At 44.7% G+C, this 26,318-nt stretch overlaps 1 protein-coding gene across 4 annotated transcripts in view; it reads right to left on the bottom strand.

Annotated features, from left to right (window-relative positions):
• Positions 1 to 211: 211 nt before the first annotated feature.
• The window catches only part of sdccag8 (SHH signaling and ciliogenesis regulator sdccag8), a 595,448-nt gene continuing 569,341 nt past the window's right edge, over positions 212 to 26,318 (bottom strand). For 2 of the 4 annotated variants that reach the window (XM_038815187.1, XM_038815207.1), the window contains exons 17-18: positions 15,157 to 15,301; positions 212 to 932 (exon numbers count right to left, since the gene is read on the bottom strand). In XM_038815187.1, coding sequence (XP_038671115.1) covers positions 915 to 932; positions 15,157 to 15,301 — 163 coding nt within the window. In that variant the 3' untranslated portion in view covers positions 212 to 914. Of the gene's footprint in view, positions 933 to 6,790; positions 6,860 to 15,156; positions 15,302 to 26,318 lie in introns of all 4 variants that reach the window. The other 2 variants (XR_005462774.1, XR_005462773.1) reach the window with 2 other exon arrangements.

Here is a 26,318-nt window from a genome sequence, read left to right as displayed (position 1 = left end):
AAGAGTTTTATTGTTTTTGCAGAGGTGTGCTTTCGTATTTACCCAGGTGTAGGAAAATAAATTGGGAAACATCTGCATGTAAAATGAGGAAAGGGGATTAACAAAACATTTCAATGACTTTTGATGCAAAATGAAGTGCTCAAATATTCTAGATCAGAGTGCAACATTTTACATCAGGTTACACAAAGAATGAAGGTTCCTGACATTTCTGGAGCTTGTAGGAAAATACATTTTAATGTAAACATTGGAATAGTCACCTTTTGCATACATTTTGAATTGATAGCATCTCCAAGTTCATAGCTGACTTTCAATTAAGATAAATATAATTTACATGGGTATTAGTTTTATACAAATATTTTTTCAGTACAGAATCAAAATACTGAAGGAGCCGGATATCAAGTTGTCTGAAATCTAGGTTAAATGTAACACAACTGGTAAATGTATTGGGAAAGGTTTGTGTGTGCAGTTACGCTGTCATTTTTGAAACCGAATGTTGCTGCTTATATTTGCTGCTACGTGCAGCAAAATCTACTTTTAAACTGTGGATCATTGACTTCTAAAGAGATGTGATGCAGAAGCAAAGAAACATTTTTATAAAATCATGTGCATCACTTCAAGAAACACTCTAGGTGAGACTGACCAAGATGAGAACATATTTATCTTCAACTCCAGTCAAGCACTCGGACCACTTCTCATGTACAAACAGAAGTTGTAATCTAATGTTGAAGAGCAAACTAAACCTCACCATGGTGGTGGTGCATATGTAAGAGATGGCCACATTTAATCTTTTTATAATCACAGTGCCTGTATTTAGTCATTTAATATCAAAAATATGTACAAATCTAATCAATTAAAATTATTTTTTATATTGCTGCAGGCTGACATCCAGTTGATCATTTGTTGGTTTGCTGCTCTTACGATATAACAGGAGGCTGAAAAGGGAGACAGAAAATATATATTTTAAGTCTGGTTTTCAGCAAACAAGCCCTTATTAGCTGCCCCATTTCCCACACCTGCTAGATTCTTAGAATTTCACCAGTTGTTAGAATTGCTGTTCCAGTAAACAAGTGCTTCATGAAAATCTCACATTTTAGTTTCTTGCAAGCCACCCTCTGGAAAACAGACTGCCATGCTAGTGATTTTCATCTTCACTTGATTAAATATGTAGCGCATAAGTAACCTCTGCATTTGAAAATGAGTTTCAGTAGATAAGGGATTGATTGTGTTGACTGAAATAGTGAAATCACATAGTGATAAAAGTTAATTTCAGGCACATTTTGTTGAACTTCCTGTTTCTAGGAAAGAAGAAACAAGTTTAATACCAAATGTTGTTTACTGTGACTAGTTTTGTTCACATCAAACTGCAGCTGTGCAAAACAGGAAGTGGACTCTGCGTGATAGGGCATCTAACATGAGAAAACCATTCCATTTGGGTGACACAGTGGTTAGCACTGCTGCATCACAGCTCCAGGGACCCCGGGTTCAATTCCGCCCTTGGGTGACTGTGTGTGTGGAGTTTGCGCTTTCTCCCTGTGTCTGTGTGGGTTTCCTCCCACAGACCAAAGAGGTGCAGGTTAGGTGGATTGACCGTGCAAAATTGCCGCTTTGTGTGCAAAAAGTTAGGTGGGGTTATAGGGTTACGGGGATAAGGTGGAGGTGTGGGCCTTAAGTAGGGGTCTCTTTCAATGGGTCGGTGCAGACTCGATGGGCCGAATGGCCTCCATCTGCACTGTTGAATCTATAATTTCATTCACTTCATTAAATTGCGCCATTTTATTTAAGGAAATAGTCTAGTAATGCATTTTGGTAAAAGTGTGCATTATTTAAAATTTAATAGAATATCTTGGAAAACAACTACCTAAAGCATTCAATGAATTGAATGTGAAAAGACCAAGCAAATACGAAAAAGTATTGGTATGCCTGGAGAGCAGTAGTAGATGGTTTGAGCAACTGACAGTGAGGAAGGCTTCATGTAAGTAAATATTTCCACTAGGGCAGTCCCAATAATCATCTTTATTAGTGTCACAAGTAGGCTTACATTAATACTGCAATGAAGTTACTGTGAAAATCCCCCAGTCGCCACACTCTGGTGCCTGTTTGGGTACACTGAGGGAGAATTCAGAATGCCCAATTCACCTAACAAGCATGTCTTTTGGGACTTGTGGGAGGAAACTGGAGCACCCGGAGGAAACCCACGCAGCCACGGGGAGAATGTGGAGACTCCTGACTGAGGCCCAGGATCCACCACTGAGGGTTGTGCAATGAAATTCAATATACCCATGGGTTAATCAGGATTCCAGCTTTTGATCAATATATGTAGTGAGTCGTAATGGAAAGTGCATGTGGCTGCATCTCGGGTGAAATGCCGGACAGCCCAGGTAGAACAGTGCAATAGCAACAAGGAATTTTATTGGTCCTGCTAACAATTTAAAATTGATGTTTTTTTCCTTCACTTTTTGACTTTGTGAAATATTATTTAAATCTTATTTTACAATTACAGCACTCTGCAGTGAAGGTATGCAAAGTGATTGTGCTGATATTGCAGTCTGCAACACAACCAAATGTTAAAGATGTATTAAGAATGCAGTTAATAAAATGTTTAATTCATGGGATGTACGTGTTGCTCGCTAGGCCAGCATTTGTTGCCCATCCCTAACTGCCCTTTAGAATGTGGTGGTGAATGCTGTCACAGTGCAGTTACAAAGTAAGGTCTAGGGTTTTGATCCAGCAGATAGCGAAGGAATGATGATATAGTTCCAAGGCAAGATGGTATGTAGTTTGGAGGGAAACATACATTTTCTGCCCTTGTTCTCATCAGTGGTAGGGATTGCAGGTTTGGAAGATGCTGCCAAAAGAGCCATGATAAATTGCTGCTATACATCTTGTAAGTAGTACACACTGCTGCCACTGTGCATCGGTGGCGGAAGATGTGAATGTGTTTAAGTTGGTGCATGGGGTGCTTTAGCTGCTGTTGTCAAACTTCTCGAGTGTTGTTGGAGTTGCACTCATCCAGGAAAGTGGAGCGTAGTCCATTAAACTCCTGACTTATGCCACGGAGATGGTAGACATGCTTTGGGTAGTCAGGAGGTGAATTTCTCGCCTCAGAATTGCCAGTCTCAACTTATTTATATGGCTGGTCCGGTTCTGTTCTGGTCAGAGGTACCCCACCAGGATGTTCATAGTGGGGGATTCAGCAATAGTAATGCCATTGAATGTCAAAAGGAAATGGTTAGATTATCTCTCAATTCTTAAAAAAAACTAAAATGCTGAAAATCCAGAAGTTATAAATGTTATAGAAGGTAGTGGTTCCATTATTCTCATTAATCAGTTCATTGATCCTGTGACACCAGTCACCTCGGTTTCTATAAAAAAATCCTAAATTGTCACCCATACTTCTTGCAAAACGCTGATAATGGGGTGACATAAAGCTCCAACAAATAAATATCACTCATTCCATCAATTTAGCAAAAATCAGTCAAATTAGATGAAATATGTAGAAAATCAATGTATAAATTTGTATCCAGCATAACCCATTTACTATAGTAGGTATACTTTACAAAATGTAGTTACATATTGCATAAAAACTTTAGATAACTTTACAATGCGAGTTCTTCATTGCTGTCTCGGGGATAAACATTGCACCATATCTGATTTGTAAGAGAAATTAAGTGTTTACCATTTCGGGAATATTGCTTAAAAAGAACTTGGTGGAATGTATGAGTCTCAGCTTAGTGATTCTGTGAAGCTGATTTCCTCTGTTACACCACCTTGAAAGCTTGGTGAAATCTCAATCTGAAAGCCAAACGATGGTCACATAGCCAGTTTGCATCTGGGTATATAAAATTCTGCAGTGAGTAAACCAACTTGGGCAGCTCATTAACTTGGTAACTACATCTGATCTGTATGGAAACAAACACCGTGAAGATGGCTGCAGAAGCTCGAATATGCACAAGAATCCACAAGAAAACTAGGCTTAAATTTTCACAGTGGAAGGGTACAACATATCTATGTCTACTGAAGAAGTGTTATCGCCCTATTTAACAGGCTGCAGAGAAGATAGAGTATATTTTCCATTTATTGGCTTGGTACCAAGTTGGCATTGGAATATCCGCAGGGAATCTTTTTTTTGCAAGCCCACCACTTGATTCACAAAGCATACAATCTTTCAATCAGCCCAAGGTTCTCTTACACAAAATGTGCAAGAGCTTAACTTAAATATTATAATCAATTAGTGTTAATAAAGCACAGCTGACTTGAATTGTGCCGTGCATTTTGTTTGGCCAAGTGCAGTGGATGAAAAGAAAAGCTACATGTCTAATGGAGTTCTTATAGAGCGAGATGGAATATTGTCATTTTTCCAATGCCCTTTTAGTGCTCTTTTTAAATTATTGTAACAGTTTTTAAATTTCTTGTTTTGTATTCTCTGCACAGTAAGTACATTGAGACAAAAAGCAGAATTCCTGTGAAATCACCAGAAAGCTGACTATAATTGAAATATTGACAGGGCCAGAGCACATAGGAAAAGAGCACATATAAAAGTACATCTATAACACAAACATATATAAGTGACAAGGCATCCAAGTACAAATTACACAGCCCAGAAAGGCCCCCAAGTTGGCTTAGTTTTCAAGTGTTTCAAATATATGGTTGAAAGAAGGCATGCCAGGAAGATTAGCAGATACTAGAGGCAGACTGCCTACACTTACTATTATGCTATCAATTACTTCTGCAGGCCTAAGCAGACACCTGCCAATGACTGAGAACAACTGTCTCAGCAGGCTATGGGTCAGCAGGGAGTCTCGTGTGGAACTGTACCTTCTGCAAGAGAGCTTATAACCAACTGAAGGGCCAGCAATGGAAAGATTTCATACCACACAACTTTTCTGCCGATGTCTCTTTCCAGATTGGATGGGCAGCATGGTTGCACAGTGGCTAGCACTGTGGCTTCACAGCACCAGGGTCCCAGGTTCGATTACCGCTGGGCCACTGTCTGTGCAGACTCTGCACGTTCTCCCTGTGTCCGCGTGGGTTTCCACCGGGTGCCCCGGTTTTCTCCCACAAATCCCGAAAGATGTGCTGTTAGGTAATTCAGACATTCTGAAATTCTCCCTCTGTGTACCGGAACAGGTAAATTTTTATTCTTATGTTCCTGCTCTACTTCTGCCACCATCGCTTGCTTCAACATCTTCTGTGACTTATTTTTAAATTTGAGGAATGTTATGGAGAAGCAGAATAATTGGGAAATTGCAGGTGAGACCGTAATAAAAATGCTGGAAATGCTTAATTCTGACACACTCATTGACCTGAAATTTTAACTCAATTTTTTTCTACAGATGCTGCCTGACCTGCCATGTGTTTTTCAGATTTCTAGCACCTGTAGTATTTTGCTTTTGTTGCAGGTAGGACTGAAGTGGGGAGACGGAGGCTGAGGTGCACTGAAGCAAAGAGCCAGAGGAAAGAGAAGGATGGAAAAGGTTGCAAAGGTAAGAGCAACAGGTTCTAAATCATAGAATTTACAGTGCAGAAGGAAGCCATTCGGCCCATCGAGTCTGTACCTGCCCTTATAAGAGCACCCTACTGAAGGCCACGTATCTACCCTATCCCTGTAACACCCACTTAACATTTTTTTTTTGGACACTAAGGGCAATTTATCATGGCCAATCCACCTAACCCGCACACCTTTGGACTGTGGCAGGAAACCGGAGCCCTCAGAGGAAACCCACGCAGACATGGGAAGAACGTGCAGACTCCGCACAGACAGTGACCCAGCCGGGAATCAAACCTGGGTACCTGGAGTTGTGAAGAAACTGTGCTAACTACTATGCATCACAAACGTTGATGTATTGTTGGATTAAGCAGGATAAATAGGTCAAAACTGGATTACAGATGGCAACATTTCAGTTGAAGTGTTTAACTTTGTGGGCTCAGTGTCCTTAAGGAACACCACCTTCATATGTTGAAATAAACACTTTGCAACCAATGCAAAATGACAGTCCCAGCTCTTTAAGTTGCTGCAACAACACTCTATTTTCTTCCCATTAAAGGGCACTGATAGAGACAGAAGTTTACTATGAATAAAAAATGAATGGGCAGCACGGTAGCATTGTGGACAGCACAATTGCTTCACAGCTCTAGGGTCCCAGGTTCGATTCCCAGCCTGGGTCACTGTCTGTGAGGAGTCTGCACGTTCTCCCCGTGTCTGCGTGGGTTTCCTCCGGGTGCTCCGGTTTCCTCCCACAGTCCAAAGATGTGCAGGTTAGGTGGATTGGCCATGTTAAATTCCCCTTAGTGTCCAAAATTGCCCTTAGTGTTGGGTGGGGTTACTGGGTTATGGGGACAGGGTGGGGGTGTGGGCTTGGTTAGGGTGCTCTTTCCAAGAGCCGGTGCAGACTCGATGGGCCGAATGGCTTCCTTCTGCATTGTGAATTCTATGATAAGGAGAATTGGGCTGCTTTTCGGCAGTTGCAGTTCTGACTGGTTTTGGTACAATTTAATTTGGAAAAAGCGCATCATGGATATCATGAGGAATCTGTTGATTGGAAGCAACAGCTTGCGTCCGCATGAAGAGAGGAATAACACAGATGATGCAGATTCAATACAGATTTTACAATGAAGAATATTCTGGTAAAAGTCTTCATTTAATCTCTCATTTAATCTCTATCAACATTTTTGTCCTATGTAGTGGATGTTTGGACAGGAACAAAACATTTTAAGGAGAAAGGACTTGTAAATTGAATGCAAAAACACTATGTGAATGTTGAGAAGTATGAAATAAAAGTAGAAAATTAACCTGTTGTCTCTTGTGTGGATGTTGACTGACTTGCTGTGTATTTCTTGTTTCATTTCAAAGTTTGGATTCCTTTTGAATAGATGAGAAAGAAATGAAGGAAAGAAAGAAAAGAAAATCACATTTACTTCCCATACTGTGAAATAGACGCGATCACGGTCAACTTTCAGTTAGCATCTGACTTTCAGAGCATACAATACAGAAAAGACAATCTTGCAGCTTCACAAACAATCTGCTATTTATTTATTTTTCTATAAGCTTAATTTAAAACTAAAATCTAATGTTTGTTTTTCCATTTTGGGCCACTTTTGTGATATTTTAATCATTTTTAGCCACTCTTTGATCAGAAACCTGAGGAAGGAGCTCAGCAATCCTGTACCTAATTTATGTTGTTAATGACTTCTTAACAGGAACACAAAAATCAATATTCACACACACACTCTGACCTTCACAGTTCAGCCTCACAAAACTGACACTATAAATCTCAAAGCAGCTTTTGTACTTCAATTTACTCCAATTTTTAAAAAAAAACTTGAATTAAACACTAAAACAAGTTAATTATCCAATAATTTGAATTACATTATTTCAGATGAGAGTGGAATGCATACATTTGCAATTGATGATCAGATGGCACTCAGAGCCCGACCTCTCAAACATGGGGCTATCAAAACATTAAGTAGGTAGAGGTAAACATGTTCTAAAATTAAAGTGTAGATATAATATTTGTTTGGCACTTTATCAGTCAGGCAGACAGAAGGATCTGGTTTCCCCCACTCAGAATTAGTTGGTCTATTGACTGCTGCCTTAACTGCACTGACAAACAAAATACTACTGTAAGCACTGAACATCCTTCTCTGAAAATGTTTATTTATTTAAATTTTTAAATGAAGGGGTGATTTAGCGTGATCAATCCCCTACCCTGCACATCTTTGGGTTGATGGGTGAGACCCACGCAGACACGGGGAGAATGTGCAAACTTCACATGGACAGTGACCCGGGGCCAGGATCGAACCTGGGTCCTCGGCGCCGTGAGGCAGCAGTGCTAACCACTGGGTCATCATGCCACCCACTTCTCTGAAACTTAACCTGCTATTTTGCACACCACAAGGTGCACATCGAGTGGGGGCTGCACTGCTGTTCCTTTAAAATATTGATTTATAGGTTAACAGAAAGGTTTGCAGGCTATAGTTGAAGGAAAATGCCTTCACAGTAATAGTTCTTAGCCAGGTTTACTACAAACTAAAAACTGTCATCATATCCCAATTACAGCTGTGTAAGGGCGTCACCAGCTCAGTCAGCTCTTTTGTGATGCGGAGCGACGCCAACAGCACAGATTCAATTCCCAGCTGAGGTTATTCATGAATCTTGCCTGAGTGGTGAACCTCTGGTTAAATTACCACCAGTCAGCTTTCAAAGGGGAGGGCAACCTCTGGGACTGTGGTGGCATTTACTATTGTGTAAAAGTTTGTAAATATGCTTCTGTCCTTTTCATATTTAATTCTTGGTTATCAAATTATCTTTTTTATTCTTTCATTGATGGGGGCATCACTGACAAGGCCAGCATTTGTTGCCCATCCTGAATTGTCCTTGAACTGAGGGCCTTGCTGGGCCATTTCGCAGTTGTCAACCACAGATAAAAAATGCTCACGGCTTCAAGTATACCAGACCAGGTAAGGATGGCAGATTTCCTTCACTCAAGGACATCGATGAACCAGATGGATATTTGCAACAATCAGTAGTTTCATGGTCACCATCACTGAGACTAGCTTTATATTCCAGATTATTGAATTTAAATTTCACCAGCTGCCTTGATGGGATTTTGTGCTCAGGTGCTCAGTTCGTACGCCTGGTCCGCTGGATTATTGACACCATCACAGAATTTACAGTGCAGAAGAAGGCCATTCGGTCCACTGAGTCTGCATTGGCCCTTGGAAAGAGCACCCTACTTAAGCCCACACTGCCACCCTATCTCAGTAACCCCACCTAACCTTTTTGGACACTCAGGGCAATTTAGCCAATCCACCTAACCTGCACATTCTTGGACTGAGAGAGGAAATCGGAGCACCCGGAGGAAACCCACGCAGACACTGGGAGAATGTGCAGACTCCGCACAGACAGTGACCCAAGCTGGGAATCAAACCTGGGATGCTGGAACTGTGAAACAACTGTGCTAACCACTATGCTACGGTGCCGCCCTCTGTGCTACTGTGCCACCCTAAACCACTATCTCCCCAATAACAAATACACATTGATGTCAATCCAGAACATTTCAATACTGTTAATGGAAGGTTACCTGTAGTGTACATCAGCTCTATATCCCAAACTATTAACATTGGAGTTCATATGGCAGATCATGATGGAAGAAATCATTCTCAGTCCCCAGGAAACATAGACGTTGCTCCAAAATAAGAAGCAACTGGGGTCATAGTTAAAGAAAATTAACTTACATTTTGTCCCCAAATTAATTCCTTACTATGCTTTAGTTACATAATGATGCATTCAGTTTGATATTAAAACAGGGGGAGTGTGGGTGGCAAAGTCAAGGCAAGTCATACTATTCCTTCAACTAAATGTGGAAGAAACATCCAGTTAGTCTAAAGGCAGGAAGCCGGTGACTGTACTGCCATGTGCCTAGTCCTGCAATGTATTTATGGTTACAGCAAGGAGCAGGAGACCAGAATCTCAGTTTCATCTGACTGTTGGACTGAGGATTCCCCTGGATAGAGTACTCCCACCAGAAGCAGCTGTGTCCGATCAGGGTCTGTCCTCTTTCAGACCTTGGGAATCTGCATATTGTATATTTTGATGGAAATTTGTGGCAGTGTCATTTGTATCTAACGGAAAATCAGTTTTCTGTGGCAGATGGAAGCAGTCTGCATCTGTGAGAGGGAGCAAATTCACACACTTCAAAGTAATTCTCTGATCCATGCTTATGCAGATTCCCAACTGCAGATTCCCAACATGTATTTCAAATGCCAAGCATCATCTGCATTGTCATTCTATTGGGAGGGGTAGGAATGACACATAATGGCAGTATTGCTTTATTCCACAGAGATGAGAAAAAAATGTATCTAGAAACCTTGCTTTGTGCCTTTAACCCTCACTTTGACAGCTTTGGCTGGTAGTGAATAATTTTATTGGATCTTTTAAATCTTGTTTTTCCAGAGTATTTCTACTTGTCCATCGGCTAAGGAGTCAGGGCTAGGGCACTATATCATCCAGTCTCAACAAAACCTCTTAATCCTGAATACGTTTTACTTCCAAGACTCACTGGCAATCTAAGACACAAAGAAGATGATTTACCACAAATGTTTTAGCATTAAGGAACCTCCAAGGCCAAAAAGGGTCTTAAGCTGAAATGCTGGCTTAAGCCCACATTTTGTACAAGACTCAATTTTGGTAAAGGATTGAAGCTCAAATTAAGGGGCTGATTGTCACTTAATTTCTTGCTACTGTTAATTAATAAGACTGCATGGCATTTTGGTGACTAACACCTGACCCAACCCCCTCCAACAGTGAGCAACGAATTGGGAGTAAACAAGTCATAACATCTGTTTTCGAACCTTACATGAAGACAGTGTTCACTGCTGTTGGAGTTTGAAGGGGACTTTTGAAACACATTGGGAGACATTCTGGAACAATTTGTTAAGACTTGAACACTACCAAAAGTTATAGAAATTCTCTGAAGACTTCTCCTTCATTGGTCAGGACATTGAGTATAAAAATTGGCAAGTCATGCTACATTTGACCACAAGTCATTAAACCACATTTGGAATATTGTGTACAATTCTGGTCAGCACACTACCAGAAGAATGTGGATGCTCTGGAGAGGGTAGAGAAGAGGTTTACCAGGATGTTGCCTGGTCTGGAGGGGATTAGCTATGAGGAGAGGTTGGATAAACTTGGATTGTTTTCACTGGAACCACAAAGGTTGCGAGGCAACCTGATAGAGGTTTACAAAATTGAGTGATATGGACAGAGTGAATAGTCGGACGTTTCTTCCCAGGATGTAAAAGTCAATTATATGGGGACATAGGTGTAAGGGAAATGTTTAGAGGAGATGTGTGAGGCATGTTTTTTTTTACACAGAGGGTGGTGAGTGCCTGGAACGTGCTGCTGGGGGAGATGCGAGGTGCAGCACTGCATACGGAACATTTCATACGGATAATCTGCTTGAATATGGCAATACGATTTCTTGCGTTGAAATACGGAATCCACTGCAACCCTCGGTCAAATCCTACCTGACACCGCATTGAAGGAGTATTTAAGCAAGAAGAGTTATTTTTGGGAGGAAAGGAAAAAAAATTAAGAAGCAGCTCCCTGTAAAGGGCTGGCTGGCTTTGTGGGGTCCGGGGGGGGGGGGGGGGGGGGGGGGGGGGGTGTCTGGGAGAAGAGGAGCTGATTGGTAAGCTGCAGTGAATGCATTCCTCCTGAAACACTTCGATTGGTTTCCTTGGCGACAGCTGCTGGAAGACAGGGATTTGCGCAGAGGCCCGACCCCTCTCATCTCCGCCCAGCACACTATCAAGCACATGCGTGTCATGTGATCCTTCGCACGGTCTCGCATCGAGGTGCTGTACATGTATTTAAAAGCATTGGATTTGCATTTTCCATTTGTGTTTTAGATCTGTGCAATAAAGGTGTAAAGCTGTACTTCAGATTGGTGGGCATTTTTCTTTTGAAATGAAAATCCAGATTTTACTGCCAAAATACTGATTTTTGGTATCTGGAATACTGATTTCTGTTGGGAAAGGCTGGCACCTCTGGAGGTGGTGGAAGCAGATATGATAGTGCCGCTTAAGAAGCATTTTGACCAATACATGAATAGGATGGGGATAAAGGGATATAGACCCCGGAAGTGCAGAAGGTTTTAGTTTAGACAGGCACCATGATTGGCACAGGTTTGGGGGGGCAGAAGGGCCCGTTCCTGCGCTGTGCTACCCAACCTTATTGGACACATTATGGAGTCACAGGTAGAAATGGGATGCCTGGTCATTGGAACTGCTTGAGATCCACATTAATCTGCAGCGAGAATGGGAGGAAGAGGTTAGGCCAGTAGGAGCAGCACCAGCTACTGCAGGAGTGAAGGAGATGTAAACAGGAGGGCAAGGTGGACTCTTTGCACTCCCCCACCCCTGGTGGATAAAGGACATCCCTCCTCCTCTGGACCTCCAGTGCCACTTCCAAGACCATGTGTGGCCATCACGTTTCCTGAGCTATGCTGCAACATACCGCTGTGTGTCAGCCGCAGCACTCTGTATCTCCAGTAGAGCTGGATGAGTGGGGTGCACAAAAAATCTATTCATTGTCCAGGTGCTAAATTTCCAGGGGTCTATTTTCGCACCTCCTGACAAGTTCATATTATGGTAATTAGCAATTAGGACCAAAATTACATGCTGAAAACAGACTTTCTGAGAAAAGTGTCTTATTAGCACAGCACTGATTAGTGTTCTATTTCACCAAAATAACACTCTACTGTTTCTTGATTAACTGATTGTATATGTTAAGAAATAGAATATCTACAGTGCAGAAAGGGGCCATTCCGCCCATCGGGTCTACACCAACCCTCTGAAAGGCCTACTCCCCATCCTATGCCCGTAAGCCTTTCTAACCTACATGTCCCTGTATACTAAGGAGCAATTTAGCATGGTCAATCAACCTAAACTGCACGTCTTTGGAGTGTGGGAGGAAACCAGAGAACCTGGAGGAAACTCATGCAGACATGGGGAGAACAAACTTCATACAGACAGTCACTCAAGGCAGAAATTGAACCTGGGTCTCTGGCACTGTGAGGCAGCAGTGCTAACCACTGTGCCACACAAATATGGGCCAGGATTCTCCCCTACCCGGCGGGCGGGGGCTCCCGGCGTGTTGGAGTGGCGTGAACCACTCCGGCGTCGGGCCGCCCCGAAGGTGCGGAGACGGGCCAAGCCCTAACATTGAGAGGCTAGGCCCGGGCCAAAGTGGTTGGCGCTCCGCTGGCTGGCTTGGAAGGCCTTTGGCGCCACGCCAGCTGGGGCCGAAGGGACTACTCCGGCCGGTGGAAGTCCGCGCAGGTGCCAGAGCGTCAGCGGCTGCTGACGTAATCCCCGCGTATGCACAGGGGAGGGGGTCACTTCCGCCTCCGCCATGGTGAAGACTACGGCGAAGGCGGAAGGAAGAGAGTGCCCCCACGGCGTAGGCACCGATTGCGGGCCAGGCCACCGTGGGGGCACCCCCCGGTTACAGATCGCCCCGCGCTCCCCCCCAACGACCACGGAGCCCGCCCGCGGCGCCTGCTCCCGCCGGTAAGGTAGGTGGTTTGATCCACGGCGGCAGGACAGCGGCAGGACTTCGGCCCATCGCGGGCCGGAGAATCGCCGGGGGGCGAGGGGAGGGGGGGGGGGCGGCGGCACACTGACTTTCACGGAGCGATTCCCGCCCCGGCTGAATCTCTGGTGTCGGAGAATTCAGGATACGGCGGGGGCGGGATTGAAGCCGGGCGATTCTCCGACCCAGCCGGGGGGGGGGGGGGGGGAGAGAATCCAGCCCATGGTCTTTCACAATGCTAGCTGTCAGCACAGGTGAAGAGCATAACACTGCTAATCAGCATAAACTCTATGTACTTCAGTTGTAAAGAGATTATCTGTTCACCCTGCTCTTTGATTTCCCAAATTACACATGTGGTGAGAATTGGGAGTGGAAACTTGATTGTGGAAGGTGACTTTAGCCCAGGAATGAAAAAGTATCAAGAACAAACCTGAAAAAGTGTCTTCAAGCAGAGGGTGGAACAAAGTGAATCGATAGGGTGCAGTCACACCATCTCGGTGCATCCTGGAAGGCTTCTGGTCTCAGCAGACGTAGCACAGCCAGATTTACAACCTGGTGGGTCAGTGAGGGATTGACAGGACCTGGAGGGTCAGTGAGGGACTGACTGGACCTGGTGGGTCAGTGAGTGACTGATTGACCCTGGTGGGTCAGTGAGGGACTGATTGACCCTGGTGGGTCAGTGAGGGACTGATTGACCCTGGTGGGTCAGTGAGAGACTGAATTAAGCTGGTGGGTCAGTGATGGCTGATTGACCCTGGTGGGTCAGTGAGGGACTGATTGACCCTGGTGGGTCAGTGAGGGACTGATTGACCCTGGTGGGTCAGTGATGACTGATTGACCCTGGTGGGTCAGTGATGACTGATTGACCCTGGTGGGTCAGTGATGACTGATTGACCCTGGTGGGTCAGTGATGACTGATTGACCCTGGTGGGTCAGTGATGACTGATTGACCCTGGTGGGTCAGTGAGGGACTGACTGGACCTGGTGGGTCAGTGAGAGACTGAATTAAGCTGGTGGGTCAGTGATGGCTGATTGACCCTGGTGGGTCAGTGAGGGACTGATTGACCCTGGTGGGTCAGTGAGGGACTGATTGACCCTGGTGGGTCAGTGATGACTGATTGACCCTGGTGGGTCAGTGATGACTGATTGACCCTGGTGGGTCAGTGATGACTGATTGACCCTGGTGGGTCAGTGATGACTGATTGACCCTGGTGGGTCAGTGATGACTGATTGACCCTGGTGGGTCAGTGATGACTGATTGACCCTGATGGGTCAGTGAGGGACTGATTGACCCTGGTGGGTTTCTGTATAGCTGAAAAATGTAATAGCTGATCTTCATACTCAGCTGTAGCATCATTTGAGGAAATGGTCCATTTTACAATCCCGTAAATAAAATATTTGGGTAATTTTATCCCCCCCCAAAAGCAAGTGGATTTGTGTCAGGTGAGCAATAAAAAAAATATTAAACCTCAAACCTTACCCCTACCCACCTACATCAGTTTTAACTGTGCTGGGGCAGGGGGAGTGCAGCCAAACCATTCCCAGGAAGCTGGTTCGACATTTCAGTATTATAATGAGGTTGGCAGTCTGACGTGCAACTTGTATTATAACTTTAACGTTGGCTTGTCTCATTCCCAGGTCTTGGGGAAACCCAACAACTCGAAGGTGGTGGGGTCAGCTGTAAGTATCCTTACAGCACTGCATGTGGGCCATGAAGAGCAGGAGTGCTTCCACCCTGCACTCGATTACCTGTTTCCCAGTCAATGGACACTGTCCCGACCCCATCCACTGATCTGTTTCCCATAATTCAGGGGTTACCTCCCCATTAATACCAGGGCATTATTTTTGTGTCAGTTTGGTTATTCTATAAAAAGTTTTGTTAAACAAACAAAGCCTCTCCCCTCGACTTTCCTTCATATTTACGTGGATTGACTGTGGAGGTAAGTCGCAAGTGCTGTCCTACACTTAAAATACAACACTAAGAACTGGCTGTAAATGATGTTATTTGTTTACTCAAGTTATCTCAGATTAATGTAATATAGATAACAGACGAATCCTACTTTGCCTGTGACATTTCCTGATGATTTCAGGCACTGCACCTTTTCCAACAGGGTCTGCCGCTCCTTTAACAGCTCATTCTGTCTTTGCAGTAGTTCCAACACCTGCTTTGCACTGGCCTGACTGTGCTGGTCCAACTGCTGCAGTCTGCAAAGATAAAACAACCAGAGATAACACTTCAGGATAAATTCTCTGCTCTGTTACAGTGAGAAATGGTCTTATATTCAAAGTGGTTTGGATATTGATATCTAATTATCTCAACAGTCACAAGAAAAATGAAGCGTTGTGTGCCTTGATATCAAACATAGGCGACGGGGCGAGCCAGGCCAGGCCCAGTGATTATGTTGATGGTGGAAAGGAGGGGCGGGCGGTTGAGAGACCCCCGGTCAGAATAGTAATGTGGAACGTGAGGGGGTTAGGGGGACCAGTGAAGAGGCTGAGGGTGTTTGTACATTTGAAGAGTCTAAAGGCTGACGGTGATGCTGCAGGAGATCCATCTGAGGGTGAAGAATCAGGTGAGGTTTAGAAAGGGTTGGGTGAGCCAGGTTTACTATTTGAGGTTCGATTGCAGGGGACAGTTAAGAATCAACCACATTGCCGTGGATCTGGAGTCACATGTAAGCCAGATCACGGAAGGATGGCAAATATCCCCCCCAAAGGACATTAGTGAACCAGATGGGTTTTTACTACAATCGACACTGGTTTCATGGTCACCGTTAGAATTTTTATTCCAGATTTTTATCGAGTTCAAATGTCACCATCTGCAGTGGTGGGATTTGAACCTGGATCCCCAGGTCTCTGGTTTACTAGTCCAATGACAATACCACAAGATATTGGCAAAGGTGCTAACAGCAAGGTTGGAGGGGTGTCTCCCGAAGATGATAGGAGAAGACAAACGGGGTTCGTGAAGGGAAGACAGCTGTTTTCGAATGCGGAAAGGTTGTTAAGTGATCCTGTCTCCGATAGAGAGGAGAAGGAGGTGGCACTGGACGCAGAGAAGGCATTTGATTGGGTAGAGTGGGGATATTTGATGGCAGTATTGGAAAGATTTGGAATCGGCCAAGGTTTGTGGCATGGGTACGGCTGCTGCATAGGGAGCCAATGGCGAGTGTTCAGACTAATAATATGAATTTGGGGTACTTTGCTCTGCACCAGGGTATGAGGCAAGGTTGTCCTATGCGCCCCCCCCCCCCCCCCCCCCCCCCCGCTGTTTGCATTGACTATAGAGCCTTTGGTCATTGCGCTGAGTAGCTTGGGGTTGTGGAAGGGGGATTGTGTGTGGAGGGGGGGTGAAGCATAGGGTATCCTTATATGCCGATGATCTGTGACTGTACATTTCAGAGCCGAGAACATTGGTGGGGAATATAATGGGGCTGCTCCAAAGATTTGGGTCATTCTCGCAAGAGCGAATATTTGATGGTTTCCCATCCGGGGGTGGGGGGGCTGCCATTTTGTCTGGCTGCAACCCACTTTAGGTACTTGGGGGTGCAGATGGCGTGGGACTGGGCGAGCTCCGAAGGTATAATTTTACTACTTTGGTGGGGAGGGTGAAGGACGATTTGGCAAAGTGGGACAACCTCCTTCTGTTGTTGGCGGTTAAAATGAATGATCTACCGCAATTCTTTTCCTATTTTCATGCCGGCCGGTCTTTCTCCCAAAATCCTTCTTCAAGGAGATGGACAATTGATCTCCTCGTTTATTTGGGGGGAAGAAGGTGACCAGGATTATCAGGGTGGTCTTGCAGCAGGCCGGGGGGGGGGGCTTGGCCTCCCGATCATACTGTACAATTCCTGGCCGGCGCATGTGGAGAAGGTGCGGGGTTGGGCTAAGGAGAGGAAGTCCCGATGGGTTAAGATGGAGGAGGGCTCCTGTAGGGTGTCGGGGTTGCCACTTTGAAGATCTGGAGGCAGATTAGGCAACATTTTAAGCTGACGGCCAGGTCAAGGGGATGCGGATTATGGGAAATCATGAGTTCTAGGATGGGCCCGAGGTTTCGGGGATGGGATGAGAGGGGAAATTAAGGAAATGAAGAATCTGTTTCTTTGGGGACGATTTGCGAGCTTAGAGGAGCTGGGAGAGAAGTTCGGGTTGGCACGGGGTAAGGATACCTGCAGGTTCGAGATTTTGCAAGGTTGGTTTTCCCGGCTTTCCCGTTAGCGCCAGCCTCCTCGGTGATGGAGGTGGCGCTGTCAGGGAGCGGGTTGGAGAAGGAGGTTGTATTAGCGATTTATGGGTGGATCCTGAAGGAGGATAGGGTGTCCATGAAGGGGGTTAAGTTGAGGTGAGAGGAGGAGTTGGGGGTGGAAGAGGGACTATGGTGTGAGGTGCTGCGAAGGGTAAATGCCTCAACTTTGTGCACGATTACAACTGATACAATTGAAGGCCGTGTATAGGGCACACCTCACAAAATCAAAGATGAGCCAGCTGTTTGAGGAGGTGGAGGATGTTTGTGAACGATGTGGGAGGGGCCCCGCAAACCATGTTCACATGTTTTTGTCCTGCCCGAAGCTGGAAAGGTATTGGAGGGAGGTATTTAGCACTATCTGGGGGGGTTTGCATACGGATGTGGAGCCCGGTCCCTTAGAAGCCATTTTCGGGGTGTTGGACCGGCCCGAGTTGCAGGCGGGTGCGGTGGCAGACGTTTTAGCCTTTGCCTCGCTGATCGCTCGTAGGTGGGTCCTGTTGGGGTAGAGGTTAGTTTCTCTGCCCTGTGCCTCGGTGTGTGGGGGGGATCTGCTGGAGTTCTTGACCCTGGAGAAGGTGAAGTTTGAGTTGAGGAGGCGTTCTATAATTCTTGGGGTTTGTTTACTATGCACTTTTGGGAGTTGGTTTCTGTTGAATGCTAAGGGGGAGGTTGCTTTTGTTTTTGTTCTATGGGCCTACGTTTTAGGTTTTATATGGTTAGGGTTCTGTTTTTGTTTAATTTTTTGATGAAAATATGACAAATATAAAGATATTTTTTTTAAATCAAGCATAAGCAGAACTCTTCAATAGCAGTGACAGCCATTCCTGTCCTGTGGCCACTTCACTGTGACATGACATTCGTTAACTTTTCTATAACTACCACAACTTTCCTTTCAACAGTTGAGTTGTAACCCTTTAAGGGCTGAGGCCGCACCGAATTTCAGACGCCACATTGGAGCGTGTTACAATCCAAACTCCAGAGGTAAAATGTTGTGTGTGACAGTACCTATTCGAAAAGTATATTGACTGCAAAAATCTTGCAGGTCTGCTCTAAGTGCATCGTACCACAGGCATATGCATCACTGATTAAAGTGGTGCTTAACTCTGCAAATGTCCTTCGATTGTGCATCTGATCCAGTCATGCCACTCTTTCGAGCTGTTAAGTGAACTTGGTAGAGTCAAGTATCAAAGCGGCTTTTTTAGTACAGAGAGCTTTTCATTGTGGCCTGAGAATATCAATAATGGAGACACCTAGCCAATGGCTACAAAGAGTAGGAATGTCTGTAGTTAAAGACTCAATGTTCTTTGATTTCCTTTCAAAAATAGCTACAGTCTCTAAAGATTCAGATACCTGGCCCACTTTCCCCCGAACTGAGTGCCCTCCTTGTGTGCTTTCCACTCAGGAATCGTCTTTGAATTTATTACTCAGCAGATTTTTAAAAAAAAGTTTGTTATTTCTAATTTTACTGACATACCAATTTGATTGTAGTTGTTCAACAATATTAGTGCTCCAGATTTGAATCCTGCATTGGAGACGAGTCAGACAATGCAGTAAGTGTCAGTAAGTGGTGCTAACCCAGTTTTAAAACTTAAATGAGTTCAATATCAATTTAAATTGGTCAGGTCCCCCTTGTGCATTCATTTAAATACCATCTGATCTTGGCTTTGATTCAGGCCAACTGATTAGACAACTAATTAATGTACAATTTTTTTGTTGTTATAGTTCGCCAGGTTAAGTTCATCTCCCTATATTTGATAGTTACAAATTGAAACTCAAGACATCCTTTCAGGAGGAATATAACTCATTCAGGTATCATGTTCGTATTAAAATCAGCACAGGAAGGTAAAATCTGCCATTTGCTATTTCTAGATTATACACTTTGTTGCTGAAGTGTCTTTATCAGGTGTTTAAGAATGTTTACTGTGTCATGCGCAGAAATAAAGTAGCTCAGTTAATATATTGGTTTCCAATGCTTTGGGTGCATGTTATGGCAGGTTTAGTCAAATGCAAGTTAGGATATTATCAAGTAGAATCTGAGCATGGACAATACTTATTATTTAATATCCCATTTCTCCAGTCGGATCACTAAAATGGATGGGCAACTTTGCTGGGTTGTCTGAATGACCTTTGCTGCTCCGTATTCTACCAGTAGAGGGATGTTGCTGGCTGTAGACTGAACTTTAGTATAAGCCCCTATGGCTCCCCATTTCTTCTCTTTTCTGGATATGATGTGGAGATGCCGGCGTTGGACTAGGGTGGGCACAGTAAGAAGTCTCACAAAACTAGGTTTAAGCCCAACGTTTTATTTTTAAATCACAGGCTTTCGGAGTGCTGCTCCTTCATCAGGTGGAGGCAAGTTCACAATCACAGCATATAGAGGCAGAGACACGTGCGGAACTTGGCTATCAGTTTCTACTGGCGATTCTGCGTTGTCGTGTGACTTGAAGGCCGCCTTGGAGAATGTTTACCCGCAGATCGGAGGCTGAATGTCCTTCAGTGCTGAAGTGTTCCCTGACTGGAAGGGAACATTCCTGCCTGGCAATTGTTGCGCGGTGTCCGTTCATCCGATGTAGCGTCTGCAAAGTTCCACATGCATGAGGACGGACTCAACCAGGATCTCGGGTTCATGTCACATTACATGTAACCCCCTTCATACTGCCTGGACCGACTGTCATGGCTTGAGACAATTCACACCCCGATTACCTGTGATTATCCCTTACTTCACTCACACAGTCTGTACCTGTAAGACTCACATTCCAACCATTCTTCACATTCCCATCTGTAATTATCTTGTAATTGTGTCTCTCCTGCATATTCTGTGATTGTGAACCTGCCTCCACTTCACCTGATGGAGGAGCAGCGCTCCGAAAGCTTGCGATTTCAAATAAACCTGTTGGACTTTAAGCCGGTGTTGTGACACTTCTTACTGGTTTCTGGATATCTCAACTCTTCTTGGTGCTACGACTGATGAGATGGTCACATAGGATTGTCATGTTGAACATCTTAAAATGACACATCTGTCCTTGTGATTTACTCCAAAACTTAGTTTATTACTAGGCTAATCCTAGAATGTGTGGATGATTCCAGGAATGAAGACCATAATTTTCATTAGCACCACAATTGTCATCCTCTGAACAAGTGCCTGCCTGAACTTGCAATTCCAATTTACTAAAATCACTTACTATTTATTCTTTTCGAAATAATTCAAATCCAGATGTAGCAGGGAAGAGTGGAATTTCATCCAGGAATAATGCTTTTCTCCCTTATTCATGCTTTCAATGTTCAACACTCTAATTATCGTCAATCCATTTTGCAGTACACATCAAGGCACGAATATGTTAGAAAACTGGTGTTTGTGTTGTTTAATTTGCAGAAAGAGTCATTAGATGGATTTCAGTACAAATTGGTTATTTTGCACAAGCAATCTGTAAGAAATCCTAATTAAAGCATAACATTTCTTGGCAAATTACTTACACATTTATCAGGACTCAGCTGGCTGAGTTCTGCTATCTGCATGTGTTTCTTTTTGACTATTAAAAGAAAACAAGTACATTCTTTATGAATCTATTATTTATTCAGTGGGCTAATCATAGGAGGTGAGTGTACAAAGAAGCTCAAATTGTCCTCGTCACATTTCAAAGATTTTTTTAAATATTCTGTCGTGACTGGAACCAGTAGACCACTTTACTGAGGCTCTTCAACACCCACACTTAAGAGATTCAGGGTTGTTTGCCAAAGTAACCAATACAACCATGCTTACAAGATGAAATTCACTGATGTACATTGTGAATTAAATTTAAAATGGCAGTGGCGAAGAAAATGGAAATACGATGAGGCCATTCAGCCCTTAAAGCCACAGAGAGTTTAGGGTAAATTGCAAACTTGAGGAGGAGCCTAGTATTTCTTCCCTGATTACTGGCCAAGGAACTCTATTGAAAAAAAAATTAAACATTTTCAATATAACACTGTAAAAGCCATATTACGCAAGTATAATTACAATTCTAGACTCAACCACCAAAGGGCAAGGTCAACTCAATCCCTATAATTCCTGACATGGTGTTTAACAAGGAAACCCAAAACCTCAAGTTTAGGGCAAGACCAGAACATATGCGTACGATGCGCCAACCCCATGAACAACACTTGGCATCTGTCCTCTGGAAAAAAAAACACTCAACTGTGCCCTAGTCAGATGTGCCCTATGCAACATGTTGAACTAAATCAAGATGACCCTACAATATGAGGTGGAGTTTTTAAAAATGTTTTATAAAAATTTGAAAATTTTAACAATTAAATATATAAAACACAATATTTACAAAATAAAACCAGCCCAAAACAAAACCACAGTCCCAGATAACAGAAGCTGGATCTGGCCAGGTGAAAAAACAACGTCCCCAGATCAGTTCCCTTCCTTGGCAGATTCACAGGAAAGCATTCGCTTTTGGCCAGGTTCAATTATATCCTGAAAAGGAGCCCAAACCCCTAAGCAGCTTCATTATCTCCTCTGGAAGGAAGATCCATCACATACAACAACGAATAATCCGCGTAGAGAGACACCCTGGGCGGGAATCTTTGTTTCTGAGACTAAGTGTTGACGCCGACACAGAATTCGTGGACTTTCATGACAGCAACCTGGATCGATTGAGCAACTGTTAAGGGGCTAGCACCGGCACCACATGGAACACAATCGATACCAATGAAAAATGGTGCAGGATTCACCAGGTCCATGATTGACACTTGGGAGGTTGACAAGCTGCAGCCGCACACTCCCCATACACACTCACCCAGCCAACAAGATAGCACTGGTTGTGCTAGAGCACGCCACACAGCTGATGGGCCGGCTGGGGCCAAAGGGCACCTGGGGTGGGACCTACATGAGCCATGGCCTTAATTTCACAGTGGCTGTCAGTGGCGTGCACAGCTGCATGGCTGCCTTGCTGGCTGGGGCAATGGTGTTCCGTGCCCATCCACCCTGACCCCACAGCCCACCTCCTGGCCACCCCCCGCTCCTCACCCCAGCCCTGGCAGAAGCCACCCGGCCAGCTGCACAACTGTCAGCAAAGTATGGCGATGTTGGGCACTTTGTGTGCCTCCTCTCTCTCTCCTCCTCAGCAGCCGCCATGCCAGTTTCATGATTTTTAAAAGCACAAGAGAACCGTGCCATTGGGAACTCGGCCCATCAGAGGCGGAGCACGGAGCATCGCAGAGGCCCCGGAGAATACCGGGTCGGGCCCACTAATGACATGCAAACAGTGTTTACTGTACATGCGTTCCGGAACGCATTGATGCCGCTGTCGAAGTGACAGAGAATTGCAATTTAGCGTCAGATCGGTTCTAGCCGCTCAGGGGCTGAAGTGGGGGACAGAATAACATTAAACAATCGCTGAATATTGGCCGACAACTGCATGCCCTTAACAAACCCAGTCTGTTCTTCCTATATAACCTCTGGAAGGCAGGGCTCCAAGTGCATTTCCAAAATATTGGTCAACAACTTTGCATCCCATTCAATAATGAAATAGGGCGATACGACCCACACTCTGTTGAATCCTTATATTTCTTTAAAATCAGAGAAATTGACTCCTGCGCTAATGTGCCCGACAACATCCCTCTAGATATGGAGTCATTAAACATGTCTAACAACAATGAGACCAGCTGACCCACAAATATCTGATAAAATTCAATCAGGAAACTGTCTGGGCCCGGCCCCTTACCCTACTGCATCAAGCCTGTGCATTTCATGACCTCTGGGATCAGCAGGGACTCCAATACCTCCCTTCTCTCTCGTTCTACCACCGGGATAGACAAACCATCCTCAGTGGGCTCTGAATCATAAAGACTACGATTGACCTCATCTGGTGTGGAGCCCAACCTGCCTCTTGAGTCCTCTACCTGCACTATTTCCCAAGAGGCTGCCTGCCACCTCAACTGGTGCGCTAACAGACAATTGACTTCTCTCCATGCTCATAAAAAGCCCCCATCGAGCGTGGCAGCGGGTGCACCGCCCTGCCCATCGAATGTAGCCCAAATTCGAACTGCAATATCTTTTGCTTGCTAACAACTCCGGCTCTGGGGCAAGCGAGTATTGGCGATCCACCTCCAGGGTGGCATCCACCAACTTCTACCTCTCCAGGCTTTCACTCTTCTCTTTATGTGCCTATAAGAGATTATCACCCCCTTAATGACCGCCTTCAGAGCCTCCCACAACGTGGAAGGCGAAATCTCCCCAAACACGTTAAAATCAATTTAACCCAATAGTGGAGGAAACCCTCTCACAGGATCTCTTATCTACCACATCTCCAATCTCCACTGGGGGTGGGGGTGCTAAGCCTGGCCCCACCATCAAATCCACAAAATGGGGAGCATAATCCGAAAGCACTATTGCCGAACACCATCCCTGGAAGCAGAGATACACCCACCACAAAGAAGTTGATCCAAGTGTAGACCTGATGTACCCGACGTTGTGTTTGGTGTTCAATGTCCAGCAAGGAATCTACCAAACGACGTGACATGTCCATCTTTATTGAATCACATGTGGTAAGATAATGGCGTTTCTTTGTACTCCTCTGGAACTACACCGAGCACGACTGTTCACCTATATGTCTTACAACCATCTGCTGATGGCCGGGTATGCCCCCACTTATATTGGACTGCCTTGTCACATGACCACTGTCCTAAAACCGCATGCTGTACCACCACCTGCTGGTTGGAGGTCACACCACCAGCCACCTATGATATTGCTTGCAGACATATCACCACATCTGAGAGAAAAAAGAAAAATCCTTCTCACTTGGATGTAAAAAGCTCCACAGTCTGTGACCCCCCCCCCCCTCTCAATGTGCTCCATAAAGGCAAAAAGTGCCTTTACCACCCAAGAAGTACTCAAAGACTTAGACCTCAATCTATCCAGCCGAGGGCACATTTAAAATCCCCTGCCGGGATTAGCTGGTGCGAGTCCAGGTTGGGAACAGGAGCCAGAAACTTGAGAAAAGCTGTATCCACCCTGGTTTGGTGCATATTCATTGACCAAGACCACCGGGGTACCCGCCAACAACCCAATGACCATTGTATATCTCTAATTCAGAACTATCAGAATCTTAGCTGCCAAAAAATATACTTTCTTATCAATCAAAATTGCAGATCCCCAGGCCCTACTGTCAAATCCTGAATGAAATACTTGCCCCACCCAGCCCTTCCATAACCTTGTCTGATCTTTAATCCACAAATGGGTCTCCTGCAACAGCACCACATCAGCCTTCAAACTCCTAAGGTGCACAAACACCCGAGATCTTTTTAATGGGCAGTTCAACCCCACTCACATGCCAAATGACCAGCCAATTAGGGAGTCATCTACCACCCCCCTCACCCCACCCAAAACCCAGAGTCAGTCATTTCCCCCTTTGTGGGACAGTGCAGCAACTACTCAAGGAGAACCGACATCAGGCCCACACAAGATGGCTGCTAAATTCCCCATCGAAACAGAACAAAGAAAAGTTTATAGCCACCATCAGAAAACTAACCCTCCCCTCAGTCTCCCATCAATACCACAACCAAATAGCCCAGCAAACAACAAGACAAACAAAGACACCCACCTTCTCCCTCTCCCTCACAAACCCAAGCCAAAATGAAAACAAAACACCTAAGCTCATGCTAAAAAAAAAACCGCATAGTATGAATTGTAGATATCCCCATCCCTCTGGTCCTGTTAACTCTCACCTCACCTCTTGCATTCAGCTCTTTTGCCCATGTTTGAACCAAGGTTTTAAAGAGGAAAATGTAAAATGTAAATAATCTTTATTGTTGTCACAAGTAGGTTTACATTAACACTGCAATTAAGTTATTGTGAAAAGCCCCTAGTTGCCACATTCCGGCGCCTGTTTGAGTACACGGAGGGAGAATTCAGAATTCTCAGCTGGTACGGGAATTGAACCTGCGCTGCTGGCTTTGTTCTGCATAACAAACCAGCTGTCTAGCCCACTGAGCTAAACCAGCTCTACACTAGTTGAGGAGCTGCGTGACCCTGGCGGAACCCAAACTGAGCGACCGTGAGTAGGTTATTGCTGAGTAAGTTCCGCTTGATAGCACTATTGATGGCTCCCTCCACCACTTTGCTGATGATGGAGAGTAGACTGATAGGGAGATAATTGGCTGGGTTGGATTTGCCAATGCATAAGAACATAAGAACATAAGAACTAGGAGCAGGAGTAGGCCATCTGGCCCCTCGAGCCTGCTCCGCCATTCAATTAGATCATGGCTGATCTTTTGTGGACTCAGCTCCACTTTCCGGCCCGAACACCATAACCCTTAATCCCTTTATTCTTCAAAAAACTATCTATCTTTACCTTAAAAACATGTAATGAAGGAGCCTCAACTGCTTCACTGGGCAAGGAATTCCATAGATTCACAACCCTTTGGGTGAAGACGTTCCTCCTAAACTCAGTCCTAAATCTACTTCCCCCTTATTTTGAGGCTATGCCCCCTAGTTCTGCTGTCACCCGCCAGTGGAAACAACCTGCCCGCATCTATCCTATCTATTCCCTTCATAATTTTAAATGTTTCTATAAGATCCCCCCTCATCCTTCTAAATTCCAACGAGTACAGTCCTAGTCTACTCAACCTCTCCTCATAATCCAACCCCTTCAGCTCTGGGATTAACCTAGTGAATCTCCTCTGCACACCCTCCAGCGCCAGTACGTCCTTTCTCAAGGAGACCAAAACTGAACACAATACTCCAGGTGTGGCCGCACTAACACCTTATACAATTGCAACATAACCTCCCTAGTCTTAAACTCCAATGCAACTGAAGTCCCTCATTCCTGGAACCATTTCCGTAAATTCATTCTAAAGTGTGGTGCTCAGAATTGGACACAATAGTCTAGTTGAGGCTGATCCAGTGTTTGATAAAGGTTTACCATGACTTCCTTGCTTTTGTAAGGAATGTCTCTGTTTATAAAGTCCAGGATCCTAAGTATATTGGGACGTTTT

The sequence above is a fragment of the Scyliorhinus canicula genome, chromosome 1, assembly GCF_902713615.1.
Source record: "Scyliorhinus canicula chromosome 1, sScyCan1.1, whole genome shotgun sequence".
Classification (NCBI taxonomy): Eukaryota; Metazoa; Chordata; class Chondrichthyes; order Carcharhiniformes; family Scyliorhinidae; genus Scyliorhinus; species Scyliorhinus canicula.
This window is presented reverse-complemented; position numbering and strand designations above follow the sequence as displayed.